At 59.7% G+C, this 16,084-nt stretch overlaps 3 protein-coding genes and 2 non-coding genes across 5 annotated transcripts; 3 read left to right on the top strand and 2 right to left on the bottom strand.

Annotated features, from left to right (window-relative positions):
* Window positions 1–882: 882 nt before the first annotated feature.
* EHS24_002618 (uncharacterized protein) lies at window positions 883–2,907 on the bottom strand (the record flags this gene model as incomplete). The annotated part of the gene is made up of 2 exons (XM_028618350.1): window positions 883–2,709; window positions 2,773–2,907. 2 exons carry the CDS (start codon window positions 2,905–2,907, stop codon window positions 883–885), a joined length of 1,962 nt encoding a protein of 653 aa, XP_028473306.1.
* Window positions 2,908–8,335: 5,428 nt separating this feature from the next.
* On the top strand, window positions 8,336–8,416 carry EHS24_002617. Its single transcript has one exon. It is a non-coding gene; the product is annotated as a tRNA-Ser (tRNA).
* Window positions 8,417–10,050: 1,634 nt separating this feature from the next.
* On the top strand, window positions 10,051–10,151 carry EHS24_002616. Its single transcript has one exon. It is a non-coding gene; the product is annotated as a tRNA-Val (tRNA).
* A 1,830-nt stretch (window positions 10,152–11,981) lies between these two features.
* On the top strand, window positions 11,982–12,916 carry EHS24_002615 (uncharacterized protein; the record flags this gene model as incomplete). Its single annotated transcript, XM_028618349.1, has 4 exons — window positions 11,982–12,071; window positions 12,118–12,436; window positions 12,531–12,831; window positions 12,904–12,916. 4 exons carry the CDS (start codon window positions 11,982–11,984, stop codon window positions 12,914–12,916), a joined length of 723 nt encoding a protein of 240 aa, XP_028473305.1.
* A 1,072-nt stretch (window positions 12,917–13,988) lies between these two features.
* On the bottom strand, window positions 13,989–15,415 carry EHS24_002614 (uncharacterized protein; the record flags this gene model as incomplete). The annotated part of the gene is made up of 2 exons (XM_028618348.1): window positions 13,989–15,231; window positions 15,324–15,415. The coding sequence occupies 2 exons, from the start codon at window positions 15,413–15,415 to the stop codon at window positions 13,989–13,991; spliced, it is 1,335 nt and encodes a 444-aa protein (XP_028473304.1).
* Between the last annotated feature and the right edge of the window lie 669 nt (window positions 15,416–16,084).

The raw sequence follows: 16,084 nt of genomic DNA, 5'->3' as shown, positions 1-16,084 counted from the left end.
TCCTGTAACTCACGACGATCACCCGGTCACCAGGTCCTCATCGAGTCATCGAGCGGCTGACGGCGGTTATGCAGCACAGGTGTGCGTGTGGGTATGACCTCATGGCACCACCCCCTCACCTCCCCACCCGTCCCGCCTCGTACTGGTTTGGCCCATTTGTGTGTGTGTCGTTTCGGGCCCGCTGGAGGGGGTTAATCCGTGTGCGTGTGTATGTACTGTACTGGTGTGCGCGCTCCAGGCCAACTCCATGATTCTGGACCCAAACGCAGGGACTTGCCGCTCATGACGTACAGATTGTATGGTTTCTGTTTGTTTGTGTCCAGATGCGGGCACACGGGGTAATCGATCGCCCCCGCGCCCCCAACCCCTCCCCCCCACACAAACAACGTGCCGTTCTGCTCGTGTGCCCGAAACACCATCAGCCCTCTCGTAAACGAGAATTAGCATCCTTGGCCCGTTGCGGCTCGGTTCCGGGAAAGTGCAGTCTTGTAAATGTGTGAATGTCTAAATGGGTGTGAAGCTGCGGGAAAGTGGAACAAAATGCTCGAGAAAACACCTGGCACTGCTGCTGGCTGGCTTCGTAATGCACTCCATTTCCATGCGTCGTACAACGGCAATACAGGATGCTATGGGATATGCTATGACAAATGCGACGTGTGTGCGGGGTATGTTACAGCCACGCCGGTGGCTGTGGTGCGAAAATGGTTGTGACGTGTGGTGTTGTTGTGTTGTGTTGTGGTCGTGGGTCGTGGTGGTGGTGGCAATGATGTTTAAAATGCTTAGGGGCGCGCCGTCTGCGCCCGACAAAAAACGAGGACAAGAAATAGGGGGGACATGAGAGAGAGAAGGAAACACAACTGTGGCGGTGAGGGCAGGTAGGTTTTACGCCTTGAAGTAGAACAAGCCCTTGTTCGGGTTGGTGACCACACCGGGGGGCAGGGCGTAGGTGCGGTGGTGCGAGCCAGAGCCCTCCCAGTCGAAACCGGCGCGAGGGATGGAACGCGAGGTGGGGGAGGCGTACTCGGGAGACATGACGGGGGCACAGGGAGAGCCGACGCGGAGAGCCGCGAGGTCGGGCAGCACAGTCATGGACGACGCGGCACGACGAGCGGGCATGGTGGTCACGCGCGACTGAGGGGTGCGGCTGCGCGCAGTCGACGAGCTGCTGGCAATGACGGTAGTCGCGGGGCGGGCGCGGACGGGGATAGGAAGCGCCAACGACGTCGCGCGGGTCTCGGGCGACTCGGGAACAGTCGCCTCGCGGCTGGCGGAGCGAGAGCGCGAACGCGACGACGACGAGTTGGGTGCGTAGCGGATGCACCAGCCACCGTTCTCGACCTCGAGGCTCTGCTTGGGCGTAGAGTCGATGGCGTGACGGCCACGGAACTGGGTGTGCTCCATCTCCGGGGTGGTGGGCGAGACGCGAGGGAGGGAAGTGGCGAGATCGGTGTGGCTGCCAGCGAGGTTGCGGCGGGTGCGCTCGCTGCGCTCGCTACGCTCACGGACCTCGGCCTTGCCAAAGGCATCCCAGGTGGCGGTGCCCGAAGCAGTGCGAGGACGAGCACGGATGGTGACGCTGGAGCGCGCGTTGGCAATGGCGACCGACGACGAGCGCGAGTCCGGGGTCTGGATACCCGAGACGGGCTTGAGCGACGGCGACACGCAGGCGTCACGAGCGGGGAACGCGTTGGCGTAGCGGCGCAAGTAGTCGTGCTGGTTGGGAGCACTGCCGACTTCGGCAAAGGTGCCCGGACCAGGCGATGCGAGGCCGCCGAGCGACGTGTGCGAGTATGTGTCGCGCTGAAGACCGCGCGATGCAATCTGGATGCCAGAACCATCAGACGAAGACGACATTGAGCGCCTCGCCGCAAGCCCCTCGGGGTTCATTGGGGTCATGGCGCGCATGGCGCCGCCACTCGAAGGTGTGCGGTGCACCGCCAGTTCGTATTCGTTGTTCCAAAGTGATGCAAGCGAATCCGAGCTAGCGCCAGCCGGGGAGCGGGGTCCCGAGGCCAACTGGCCAACAGAGCCAGCATGGTGAACGCCACCCGACTTTTGACGGGACATGACAATCTGGGCGGGAGTCGCCACCACGGGCTCGAGCGGGGCCATTCGGCAATTGCCCGCGGCGATGGAACTGCGGCGCTGGCGCGACAGGTCCCTCCATCCGGCATCGGGTGCGTCGCGCATCAGGCGGAACGAGTCGATGGTCTTGGGCGCAGACGCGGCCATGGGGGACACTGAAAGCGATGCCTCGGGGACAAGCATGGCAGCGGCAATCGAGGTGGAAGCGGCCGACGATGTGTCCGTGTCGCTACCCAGAAGTGGCGAAGGCGGGGCAAGGGGAGACGACTTGTTGACGGCGTCGGGGACGAGGATGGCGTCAGAGTAGGCAGTGTTGATGCCCAGGATGGCATGTGCCAGACCCTCGGGCGTCAACCCGGTGGAGCCCTTGTCCGTCTCCTGGCACTTTTGCGAGCAGTAGATGTTGGAGACGAAACGCGGTGCAACTGGTGTGGATTGGCACACGAGGGGAGGCGTGACCTCGCCACTCGATGGCTGGAGCACTGGTGACTTTGGCTTGTCGTTCGCGCCGTTGGTGGCAAGACGAATACCCGAACCCGAGCGGCGGACGGGTGGTCCTGCTGGGCGCGTCGTCTTGACACCGTTTGCGGTGCGGATGGTGGTGGAGCCATCGGGGTTCTTGACCTAAACAACAGTGTCAACCCGACTGATCGCGTGATGTTTTGTTTTCATGCAGAAAAAACCTACCCGAATGGTTCCCTGGGCCTTTTTCCTGCTTTGCTTTGCCACCGAGGGCAAACAGGCTGCGGGCTCTGGATCTTGTGGAGCCTCAATGAGGTGGTCGCACACGATGCAGTAGTTCTGGAACGACAAGTCGTCCATGGCGGTGGGTTATCCCGAGCGGGAAGGGGTAAGAGTGGCGTGCGATGGAGAACAGTTTTGCGGGGTGGGTGGTGTGTGTGATGCAGCGGCAGTTGCGACGTGTTCAACGGCGCCTGGAAAGTGTCAGGATGAGTGTTTGGGAGTTGTGGTGGGGGCCGACATGTGAGGTGGGAGAGAGGTATAGGTGTGTGTGCGGTTGAGAGTGAAGAGGCAAATGGTAAAACGGATGTGGACACTCACTCGGGTTTGCCACTACAGTACTGGTGAAAAGGTGACACGGCCGTTGGGTGCGGCCGCTGGGGGTGTTGGGCGCGGGGGATGCGCGTGTCTCAAAAGCGCGGGTGGTTGCGGGGACCACACGAGAGCTTATTTCAGAAGCCCTAATGCGTGGATAGCGGTTGGGTGTGCGTGTGCTCTGCGCAGGCGATGCAGCAGAGTATACAGACGCGAGGGGGGTGAGGAATGGGTGCACGTAACTCTATAGTCTTGCGTGTTGATTCAAACCGGCGGTGCTGCTGCGGAGGAGCAAAAGCGGAGTGCGGTGTATGGGTGTGTGAGTGGTGTGTCTGCCGCGGGAGTCCGGAGGGGAGCGGGCCGTCAGAGACCGCTCGTGCAATGAGCCGAAAGTCTGGGTGCTTTTCGGTGCACGTCTCTGTGGTGGGTTGGTGGTGGTGGCGATGCACACGAGATGCGTATCGCACGACCAGGAGGCAGTGATGAATGCTCTGTGATGCACAGAGCTGGGACGGGATGAGCGGCGAGATGGGGTGGGTGGGTGGGACGAGAGTAGACGCGGTAGAGATCGGCTACTCGTTTAGGTGGGGGAAGGGGGGTCGGGTTTTCGCTGGGTGGTGGTCGGGAAAACCAGGTTGTCACACTATGGTGGGTCACGACAAGGTGCACAGTGGTGTCGAGCAAGGATAATGTCGCTGTCGCGAACGCGGCCGCGCCGGCGCTCGATATGAGCTGGGTGGGGAGTAGGGGGGGTAATGGAGAATGAGTGGTGAGAGGATGGATAGATGGCGCGTGTAAAGGATGTGTTCTCCGGTGTCCCCCATTGCACAAGTAAGAATGTTTCCTCGTTTCCTTTGCCGGCCCCAGAGAGCACGCACCCACACACCTACAGGCCGACTGACCCGAAGGAAGGGTCTGGCCCCAAGCTCTCGCTTTCTCTGCCCCCACACCCTGTGGGTGAACCAGCCCTTGTCACCTTGCGATCCCCCGTTGGGCCCGGTGGCCCGGCACGGCCAGCCGACACACGCGTTCCCGCGCACCACGCCCACAGGCCAAAGGTCTCGCCAGCCAGTCCATATGGGACCCTTGCGGTCCAGCCTGGGCTGGGCTGGGCTGGCGCGGGCGGGCGGGCGGGGGGATGGGAAAGAGCCTACTGAACGGGTCTTCCATTATCCGTCCTCGCGCGCGTCTGGACCCCACCCTGGCCCCCCCCCGAGAACCCGCCGACCATATGGCTCGCGCAAGCGGTAAGCGCGGCGCAGCGGCATATGGTGCGTGTGCATATACGGTGCGCCGGTGCATAACCACGTCTCGCCGTGGGGCCCGCCTGTGCCCGCGAAAACCCAAACGAGTCACCACCTTTTTGCTCCAGCGTTATTCCGCCCGCATTAGCCGTCGTTTACCAAGGTGCCAAGTGACGTCTCTTTTACGCCGCGGGGCCCGGAAGTGTTCTCTTGGGTTGATCGCTGACGTGCTTGTGACCCGAGCTACATTGTGTGTGGTGTGTGGCCAGCCATTCGTTTGTTCTCTTCCCCGCACACACAATAGACTGTTCGCCTGCTACTGTTCTGTGGTGAAACACCACGAGCGAAGACAGCTCGGTGTGCTGGAAAGGCAGAGAGAGGTAGGAAAGGAAACTGCCAGCATCGCCTCGGCTGCACATACCGCCGCCGAAGAGACTAGCCGATGAGGGGGGTACACCTCCATACACCGCGCAGACCGGAAGAACATGACCGAGAGATGCTGATCGCCCTGTTGACTCCCCCGGTTGTGCTGCGGGAGGAGGAGCACGTGTGAGGGGGCCATGGGCCTATGCATCAGGGACGCTGGACCGAAGACTGGCGGCAAGGCCACAGGCGAGTGCTTCTTTCACTCCCCCAACAGGGACAGAAACGCTCACTCTGGGATTACGCAAGGCTGGACCACGCATCGCCCATGGTGAGCCCTTGACCCCGCACTTGTGGCCCTGCTCATGACTGTCCGGGCCGGTACACCGGGGCCTGCACCGCTCCAACGATCCAACGCACGAGAGGCCAGAGAGACTGCGCATTTTGACCAGCCTAGCTGCACAGTACCCGTCGACTGCCGGCGTGGTCGCCGAGAACGCTGAAAGGGCTGTCGAGCACAAGGACATGTGGCAGCTCCGTTTTGCCCAGCCCAAAACCCTGTTGATCCACCAACCAGGCCTTGGTCTGCTGCTCGCGTGAGCCCAGAGTGCCAGAGCGCTTGAAACTGCGCATCGGCCGGGCAGTCGGCGCCGGCGACCCTCCCGGCCGCATCGCTTCCTGCAGATTGAACCACTCCACAGATCTAAACACGACTCAAACCCCCCTGCAGCGGGCCGTTGCACCGAGCCCGGGCCGTTCCTTTTCGAGCGCTCTGTTGCTCCATGGAAGGCTTCATTCCGTGAACCCAGCAAGGCCTTGGCTTTGGGTGTAGCACGGGTGTAGCTGGGTGTAGCTTCGGCGTCATCGGCGCAATTCCCCATCAATATCCGTCGCTCGACTGCTGCTCCACTCGACATCCGTGTTCACCCGCTACCCCCCGCCGTACCGCCGATAAGGCGGGGCGACGACAACACCCCAACATCAGCCGAGCTCGCCGCGAATGTTCCGGCCTCCGGGGTGCTGATCAGCTGACGACCAGGTAACAAACCGACCCCACAAAACATGTTTGGGGTCGAGGAAAACGAGCACAGCAAGCCATTTGGCCGAGGAATCCACGTTCTCCCCCCCGGGGGGTGTCTTTTGTCATCCCCAGATGTTAACACTGTGGGGCCTACCTTGGCAACTTGGCGTCTCACAGGGTGGGAACGACGTCGTGGCCTTGGCACGCTGTCTGCATGTGGACTATTGTAGTCCGTGGTACTGGATCCACTGTAGTGGGGGGCGTGTCATTGGTGTGTTGCGGGTATGCAACTAGAAACGGGCATTTAGCGATTGTGCTAATATGGCTGGCTGTCTTGGTTCCATTGTTGATTCTGCTGTGGGAGGCACTTTGATTAACGCCCAGCCACCGCAATGGCCACCAGCGGTGGCTCGGTGCTATTGATGCGCGGTACCGCTACACCAGTCGTGTGACACTTGTTGAAATGGGCCGAGTGAGAGCCCGGCACAGCTCGGCTGTGATCGCAGTGACGCGGTGCGTGCATACGAAGGCCAAACGCGTCGTCGCCATTAACCATTCATTTACCTCGGTGCTTCATTGCGCCGAATTCACTCTCCCAGCACGCACACACATGCCCATCATCTGCGCGGTGTGCTGTAGATCCAACGAACATCTATCTCGGGCGTCCCGCAGTGGCGCTCACTGTTGCTGTACCCGTCGGCGGCCGCGACGGGTGACCGTCCCGACCCGCCGGTCGTGTACCACTCATCCCAGATCACCAGAACATGCTGATCTGATGCTGATCTGTTCTACCGCGCAGTTCTATTCTGTGATTCTGTGCCCACCCCGCAGGCGACTCGCTCCTGCGACCTTGCCGACAAGCGACAGCAGAGAACACTAGTACAGCCGTCGGCAGCCGCTCGTCCTGGGCATGTCTTAGAATCCTGCGATCCTGGGTAAATCCTGGACATTGTCTCGCAATTGCATACCCCGCACTTATGTGGCGCTTCGCCGCGTCTACCCCTGCTCCCCTTTCCTCATGCCCACTGCGCAGCCGCCGTCCAGATCCAGATTCCATCGCATTGTGCCGGATTCACTTCGGATCCATGTCCCTCTGGCAAACGCAAAGAGATGCTAAGGTGGATCAACGGCAAACCCCGGGTGGCGTTTTTTGCTCGGTCGCTGGGATAACGCGCAAAAGTGCGGCGGCGCGGCGCGGCGTGTGGGTGAGCATTGCCACGCCGGCCGAGGACACGACATGACATGCGCGCGCGCCGTCTCCGCGAATACTACGCGCACTGGGCCGTCGTCGTCTCGGTGTCTCCGCCCAGCAATGTCCGGGATCCCGGTATGCGTGTGCGGACCTCGGTGTACGCTGCGGGCATGTGTGGTACATGTGTTGCATGGAGGATCTGACCATGGTAGAGATCAGACCTCCCTCTGCCAGCGAATGCGTCACTGCCCGAAATGGAAAACCTGGGAACATGTTCCAAGGTGTTCTCACGCCCATGCTCACGCACGACACACGCACCCTCCCACACCCACGAGGCCGCCGGCGCATCGCGGGAACGCGCCGGTGGCTGCGTTCTCTGATCTCTGGCCTGTGAACGGAGCGGACGGCGCCCCTCCGCCGCCGACACGTTCGCGCGCCATGTCCCATTCAATCAATCAATATCCGCCGTCCCGGAGATAGATCACACGGAGAAGCGATACGCCCCAGTCCAATCACAACCCAAGAGCAGCAGCATGTAAATTCTCTGCTCAGCCACAGCACGGGCCATGGTCGTGGCACCTCACTTGCACTCGTTGTGGCGAGACGGTGAAGAGGTGAACGCTGGCTCCCTGAATGTGTGATCTCCGACTGCAGGAGGAAGACATGTGCGTCCGCCTCACTCGTGACCGCATGGCACACTGGCCGCGTGGTGGTAATCGTTCCCCCCCGAGAATATCCGGTATGTTCTATATGTGTTCTTTCTGCATGTGGTGTATGCTGGGTACACATGTTCCTGGGTACGCATGTTCCACTCGGCCCAGGTCAGCCGATGGGCCGAGGTATGGGTGGGCGGCTAGATACGACGATGTTGACAAACTGGGACACAAGGCTGAGACCATGTGGGCAGACACCGGGCAGTGGAGACGTGACGTGCGGGGCCATTGCGATGACCCGGCATACCCGCCGGGCGTACAGTCAGCACTGGTGACGTGCATGGCCGCCGACGACGCTGCCTCTTGGCGGCCTGGCGATAAGCGGCGCGGGGCACGTCACCCATGTGTGGTGGGCACCACCCGACGTGTAGCCATCGGCCTCCGCCGCCGTCCACACCCAGTGCGCTGCCTCGAATAAGCGGTGGTGGGCATCGTATCCATACTGGTACACACACTGATCGGCGCCACACGCAGCCGCCACCGCCGATCATCGCCACATCCGCCACCCAACGTCCCGCCTCCACCACCACCATCACCTCCGCCACGCCCACCACCAACAACCGACCACCTTCAACCGTCCGCCATTCTCGTTCCACCTGTCCAATGCATGCATCCAAAGACATCCCCGACATCGTCTCATGCAGGAGAACACAGCAGGGCTGGCAATGTGGCGGAGTGGTTAACGCGATTGACTCGAAATCAATTTCCTTCGGGAGCACATGTTCGAATCATGTCATTGTCGTATGATCCCCTTGAGAGCATCAAGGGTGGTTTCCTTTTGGTGCGCGTGGGTCTGGGTGGGTAGGGGTGTGTTTTTGGGAGTGGTTGGGGGGTGGGTTGGGGGGTGGTTGGGTGGGCGGATGGTGGTGGACAAGCGGGGAGGTATGGTGTGCGGTTGGAAAAATAAGGACAATTCATTGAACCGTCCAAGAGCCACGGATGTCATGGAGAGGGGTTGCTGTGACTGCCTATGGCAGTTGGGTGGTTCTCTTATGGGCCTTGTCCAGTTTACCTCGTCTTCCACGGCAAAAGAAACTGCGATGGCAGACCATGAGTAGCCCCGTCACCGCGGCCAGCCACCACAACGCATCACTCGACGGCAATGCCTGGACTGGAGCAGCCGCGCCTGCGTTTTATTATTCAGTGGCCGTATGTCTTGATGGCCTTGACACCCGACTCGACTATTCCTGGCAGCGCCATGTCTAACACCGCCTGCTCGTGGCGGCAGTCGTCGTGCAATATTTATATTATGAACCTCGGAAGTAAGTGGCAGCGTGAAAGGCGGGTCCCTTCCTGGGAGTGGGGGCATCCGTAGCCTCTATCCCGGTTAGCTGTGACCTGCCAGGTTACGACGATGGGCTGTTGGTACCGGGGGAAATATTGAAGGACATGCGACAGACATCAGAGTATATGACCAAATATAACCCCGTTAAACGACAGCAGCGGCGTTCACTGGACACAATGAGACCATGCAAGATGACACGATACAGGGCGACCCGGTGGTAGAGTACGACGGCGAGCAGTTGTAGTAGGGGTTACACTGTTGTAGTGCTAGTGGAGAGAACGTAATGTTGTTGTACAGGGGTGCATGATAAGTTTTTGACCACGCGAGTGTGCGATGACCTTGCAGGATAAGAGCAGTCATAGAAGCCAGCGGTGGGGCCATCGATTCCTGAGTATACAGTTAAACTAAACATGGTGTAAATATCTCCAGATTTATGGCTGTGCATGTACCAACCCATGAAGTAATAACTGCGACAGTTGGAAAGCGATACAGGTTCATGCACGAGGTCAGAGGGACATTTTATGTTATGTGGATTGCGTCCATGCCCGAATTGGACGAAGACTTACCGTACACCCCTGTAGACAGGAGATGATATATTCGCTAGATATTCGCTAGAGAACCAAGGATACAGTTACTGTGACCACGTATACTGCTCTCTAGCTCATGTACACAGGTAGAACCTTCATAGATAGGTTTGGTCCGAACCTCCAGGGTCCCGACGGCTCATATGACTGTGGCACTGCCTGTGAGAGACCACCAGACACCGGTCCCCACCGCAGGCGAGGGGACCAGTAGATAGACCACGAGAGGCCACGAGGCTCACGCTTACCCGAATGTCGTATACCTTACTACTGAGTCAGAGAAGGACAGTAACCCAACACGACAACGAGAGAACACGGAAGGCAGTCTGTTAAAAAAAATAGCCAAAATGTTGGTCACCTCACCGACTTCCTTCTACCAACGTGCACCCTCTACCCCGCTGTTATCAGGTCTCGAGGGGGCACCTAGCTAAAATCAAGCAGCATCCATCCTTCTCCATCGCTCTCCATTCCGGCACAAGCTCACTGGAGGCCGGAGAACACGACATCATCGGCGATTTAGCTCAGTTGGTTAGAGCGTGTGCTTAACACTTGGATCCTCCAGTGGTCGTTTGTTGCGCACAAGGTCGGCGGTTCGACCCCGTCAAACGTCATTTTTGGCCTCTCTGGCGTCCCCGGGGACCACGGGGACGATGTAGAGGTGTTTATTGAGCCCAGGGGACATGTAGACTTCACCCGGGGGGCCAGCTGCAGCTGCGGACAATTGAACAGAGAGACATGTCTCGTGCGTTCCTGAGGTTCGCCACGCGTCCACTCGTCCACCCGTCCACTCTTGCAAGGGGACCGGCGTGGTACCCATAGGTGCCATGCCCTCGTTTCGTCTCTTTTAGTGTACAGTCAGTACATGTCACCTGTCTCTACACCGCCCTTGGGCAGGTGCTGTTGACAGGCTCATCGAGAAGGTCCTGTCCAGTCGAAGACCAAAGTGCTGTGTCACCCCAGTTCAAGGTGACCAGCACGTCCGCTGCAAAGCTGTGTCCTGTTGCACGCCGCACAGTCTCCGCGCTCATCATCTGCCATATATCTTCGGCACCCCAAGCTATGCGCACCCCGCAAAACCGAGACGGCCGTACGACGACACGACCTCAACACAATGTACAGTCACCCCAGACCGACGCCACGCCACTGAAAGCGCATGTCCTGAACGTACAGGATGCCTGAGAGGAAAGGAAAGGCCATCCTAAACCTGATTACCTGGACGTAAAGAGAGAAAAGGAACGGAAAGATGTAAAAAAAGACTCTGCATCAACAATGTCAGTGTGGCGCGATCCGGGGCAGTCACTTGTCCTGAGGCGGTTTACCCAGATCTGTATGTGGCAAGGTGGAACATTTTTCGAGGGTTGCACGCGTGTGCATGGGTGCATTCCACACTACCAGGATCAGGTTATAGGTTACCACACATGCAGAGAGAGACATATTTCATCCTGACCACGTTGGCAGTGGCGTTGAGACTGGCAATTATACCTGACTGCAAAAAGGAGAACCTGAACAAAAACAATACAGCGCCCAAAAGGAAAACTGAAAAACCTATAAATCCTAATGGACCCCTTTGACCCTTCTTACCTGGACGATGACCTGGGATATGTCCTGGGTGCCGCAAAGAGGCACCCGTAGAGCCTGGCCTGGCGTTCTCCTGGACTGCGGCGGCGTGTCCTCACTCCTGCGGCCTCCTGGCAGTGCAGCATCCTCTGTTCCCGGGTAGTGGTCACATGGTGGCCGTCGCGGGCCTGCAGCGTCCACATGGGAATCCTGGGCGTGGGGGCGTGGGGGTTGGTTTCTCATGTCAGACAATGAAGTTGCGAGAAAAGGGTCCACAAGCATTAGCCTCCATTAGGGCGGCGGGCCATTAGCAAAGTGTAATGGGGTGGTGTTGTGACACTCTTTGGGATCTTGGTCTTGACGTCACCTCACTTATTGTCGCTTAAACAAAGGTACTAACCAGACTGGTCATGTCAACACAAGATTGTGACTGCAACCTAGCACTGTTCACCCATTCTCTTGTCCTTGGGCTCTGAACACACCCTTCCTGACATTCACGGTGTCCATAACATACCCCACTCTTCCTCAGACTCGGATGCAGCAAGGCAATCCAGCGCCGCCGGGCGTGATAGCGTTCCCCGCCGACGTCAAGAGGTTCCCGCGCGTCAACCGCCCCGAGTGGCAAATCCGCTATCCCAACTTCCATCCCACGGGGGACATTACGAGCAAGCTGTACTGGTCGGGGAACGAAGCGAGCAAACGCTGGAAGGCTGCCATCGATCCGCTGCTGAACTGTCGGACGTCGGCGTCGACTCGACCGACTTCATTGTCGCAGTGTTTGACAAGGTGGCGGAAATGTACGTGTCGGCTGACCGCAGGCTTGAGAATGCCTCTTGTCCTGCTCACGCCGTGACGAGGTCGCTGACTGGAGCAGGAATGAATCTATGCAGCAACGGGTGTTCGAACGCCCCATTATTGGCCCGGAAGGGTGGATAGGTGTTGTCGACCTGCTTATCGCCTTTTGTTATGAACGTGTAGGTCCTTTCAGTCCCCACCACATCCACTGCTAAAGCATCCTAGGCTCTCCAGAGAATTTGTGCACGCTTCCCCAATGCGAGCGAGGACGACATTGCCACCCACACCGCCCCGCTCTCAGCTGTCAAGGCGTTTGCCCAGGGTGCCATGGACTGTCTGTGGCGCGATCACTACAGTGACGGTGGGAAGATCAAGTACAGAGGCTTCAACGTCGATACCCTCAAGGGTTATCTGCCAGACCCTTGCACGCTCCCTCCGCGCGCCTTTGTCTGCATGGACCCGGACCGGCCGGACCTCCCAGCAGAGACCATCTGGCTCGACTACAAGTACGAGATCGTGCCCCCGCCCAACAACTCGCCATCCTGTGACTCGTCCAAGTCGACGTTCAGAGAGCGCTGGAACCGGCTTTGCAATTGGAGGAGCTCTACCTACACCGTCGCTTCCACTCTCCCCTCCAGTGCAGGCCCAGCTGGGGTCCCGGCTGGTTGGAGACGTCGAGCCCGTCGTCTGTGGCGCACTCGCGGCTGTGGGGATCACTGCGTCTCTCCGGCAGCCGCCGAAGGCCTCGTACCTACATTACGATGGTGCTGTTCACTCGGCCGCCCTGGACATGCGGACGACCGACCTGGATGAGCGGTGCGGCGCCGTCATCGAGCTCAAGCGCCAACGCCACTCCACAACGACCCGCTGCAAGCGCCTCGGCGAGACCACGGCACCACCCGAGGTCACCGAGCCCACGCGAGATTCTACGACATACAGGTATGTCGACCTCCGGTTCTGGCACCGGCGCCGCCTTCTTTGCAGTCTGTCGGCCTTACGCTGACGCTGTAGCGTCCAGCCCTAAACCCCACTGCACCACACCGCACACACGCTAGCCACAGACCACTTGCGCCTAGCCCCACTCAAAGATGGCCAGGCGAGGCCACGTATTTCGAGCCATGTTATTGTACCATTACCCACATGTAGACCAAGCCCAAACGGCGCTGACGGCGAGCACGGCGAGCCCCTTGGCATGCGGCATGCGGCATGCGGCATGCGGCATCCAGGCCTTGTTGGCGTCGGTGGAGACCCCCGTCGTCGTGGGAAGAGCGCGTAACCCCTAGAGAGCCCCCACCAAGGCCGGCGGCACTGCTTCCTTACCGCCTTGGCATCGATTTCCGCGCCGCTGGGGGGTGGGGGGGGGGTGTGGGTTGGAGGTGCTATGGATATCCAGACGGAACGGGACCCGGGACACTGTACAAACACCGCGGATGACAGGAAACAAGAAACGAAAGGAGGGGTATGTACAGTACATATGTACCAGAACAGCGGCCAGCGGCAGCGGCTCAGGCCCATCTCAGTCGTGACTGTGAGCACGATTGCGTGCCATGTCTTTCCCTGCACAAGAGAGTAAACAACACCACATGAATGGACGTGCCAAAACATCATTTCCAGAAGAAGGCAGTGGCATTTGGCGGAATGGAACGGTGCCTCCCGCCTTCTTCGCTCAATGGCCAGTGCCGGGACACTTACACCTGGTGCCGATACCTTTCTCTCGTACGGTGTCGTAATGATTTCTCGGATTTCGTCCCTTGCCCGCTCGTCGCGTCCGTCCATTGAGCTCACATTACTGTACCTCCTGCACAGTATTACCCACGTCAGTTCATTTATAATCAGCTTCTGCATCGTTTCGCAACACAGGCGCGTGCCGGGGGTTATGACATATGTTAACATTGCTATGGATGGGGGGCAGCCACAGAGGCACACACGCCCGGTCTACATACCAGTCCGTTCCGGGGGGGGGGGGGGGGGGTCCAGCTCGTGGCTGCTACTACTAAACGGCAATGCACACGTCCTAAAAAGCAACGGCTGTGCTCGCTCCTCGACAAAATACAACGCGCCTACACCGCTACGCACTGCCCTCTGGCGCCAGGTTCTTACAGACCTGCGCGCGCACGTTTGCGCGACGACGCGTCGGGAGAAAGACTGTGCTTGCCGAGGTTGCCAGAGGCACCGGCAGCGTTCCCGCTCCCGTTGCTGTGGCCGAACAGGAGTCCACGGCGTGGTTTGGGAGTCGCGTCGAGGTCTTCGTCGTCGTCACCTTCATCGGCGTGTTCAGGAACAAAGTCGTCGTCATCTGTCAAAGCGCCAGCGTCAATGTGCATGTCCAGCGACTGGTGTGCGGCAAGTCGACGGCGAGACGCGTTAGCACGTGGCTTGGGAGTCTGCGGGGCGGGCTCGTCATCGACAGTCGACTCCTTGGTGGGCCAGAGAAGCCGTGGTGGAGGGCAAGGGTGGACGTCAAAGTCTGGGTCGGTAATTTCCAGGTCGGCACCTGGGTGAGTAGCGTTGGGTGCAATGAACGGGTTGGCGAACACCTTTTTGGCGCCGCGGAAGACGTAGGTGACAACCGGGCGGTCCTCGCTGGTAGGCTTTGCGCGGACGACCTCTCCAGGCTTGGAAATGAAGGGGTTGTCGTCCTCGTCCATCATCATCATCTGCTGCTGCTTGCGGCGAGCAGCAGCCGACGACGACTCAGCGGCCGACGACGGGAAGAGCATGCGCGCCGGCTGGCTGCTGCCCTTTGCGCGGCCGGCAGACAGCGGCGAGAGCGAGCGCTCGACACTGGGACGAACAGCCTGAGGGATGTAGCGCGTCTCAGTGCCGGGTGAGCGGGGCTCGGACAGGGCAAAGGCGACCTTTGTCGTTGAAGTCGAGGACGTCGACTTGTGCTCGACAAACGGGTTGTCGTCGTGGTCGTCGTGCAGCAGGGTCTCGGAGAGCTTGCCGTGAGCGTTGCGCATACCGCCGCCCATGCCAACACCGGCACCGAGACGAGCCCCAAACTTGAGCGGCTGGCTTGTTGATGGTCCGGCACTGATGCCCATCTGCTGTGCAAAGAGCAGTCCCGGGCGACGGCGGGGCGGTTGCACCTGGGCTGTCTCTGCAGCTGCCGCGTGCGAGAGAAAGAAGGTGGTGTGGCCCGAGGGAGACGGTGGTGAGAATGGTGCGTCGTCATGGTCGTGGTCGTCGTGCGCCCCGGGGGAGGAGCGCGTGCGTTTCCGGGGCAGCGTCTGCGGCGTGGGGAGGTGCGTGCCAGACGTGGTCCCCGATGCAGTCTTGTGGCTGCGACGCTGCGTAACCGGTGTCGGGAGGTGGGTGTGGTCCGGGGTGGGGAAGCTGTAGGTGTTAGAAGGATGGATGACGGTGGTGGTGGGAGATGATGGCGTTTTGAACCAGCCTTCTCTCTCAGCCCGTTTTTTCCCACTTACCCCATAACGTCGACTGCGCGTCCCCGACGGCGACGCTCCGCAGTACGAGGAGGCTCGAGGTGGGTCGTCTTGAAGTGGATGGGCGACTGCATCGTGGTGGTCGGGAGTAGACAAGTGTGGGGCAAGGTGGCGAAAGGTGGAGGTGACGGGGGCGAAGGTGAGGGAAAGGTGAGGTGTATTGTCTCGAGAAGCACAGGGGCCTGCTCAGGCCTGAGGATCTGCGCGACGCCGAGAGTGACACGGGGGGGAGACGGAGCGGCCAGCGGTCCGGAGAGGAGGTGGAGAGGAGGATGGGATCCCTGCCAGAGGGATGTGAATGGTGGATGCACGCGGAGGGGTAGTGGATGGATGCAAGAAACCTTGTTGCGGGCGCGAGATTAACGTGTGTGATGGAATGGGGGGGTGTTTGTTGTGTGGGATGAGAGAGAAGGCGAGCGGCAATGAGAGAACCAGGGCGGACCCATTATTCCCACACCCGCGTTGTGCAATGTCTGCCCCAACGGAATCAAAATCGGACTAATGTGTGGCGCGCCTGGAGCTACCCACACGAGAACATTACAAAAAAAGAGTTATCCCACGGGCCAAAGTAAAAGCTTATTGGCATTAGGTGCTCGTCTAATCGCCCAACAGCCCCCCTTAATGCCCTCCCACCTTTTGGGCCGAGTCTTTTTGCGGCGCGCTTGGACCCTTTTGCCACGTGGCTTTAGAGTGGAAGGCCGGGATGGCTGGACGCGCTCCATACCGCTAAGGTCTTGGGTTGT

This window comes from Apiotrichum porosum, assembly GCF_003942205.1.
Source record: "Apiotrichum porosum strain DSM 27194 chromosome Unknown scaffold_13, whole genome shotgun sequence".
Lineage (NCBI taxonomy): Eukaryota > Fungi > Basidiomycota > Tremellomycetes > Trichosporonales > Trichosporonaceae > Apiotrichum > Apiotrichum porosum.
Note: the sequence above shows the minus strand (reverse complement) of the source record. Positions and strands in the feature narration are given on the sequence as shown.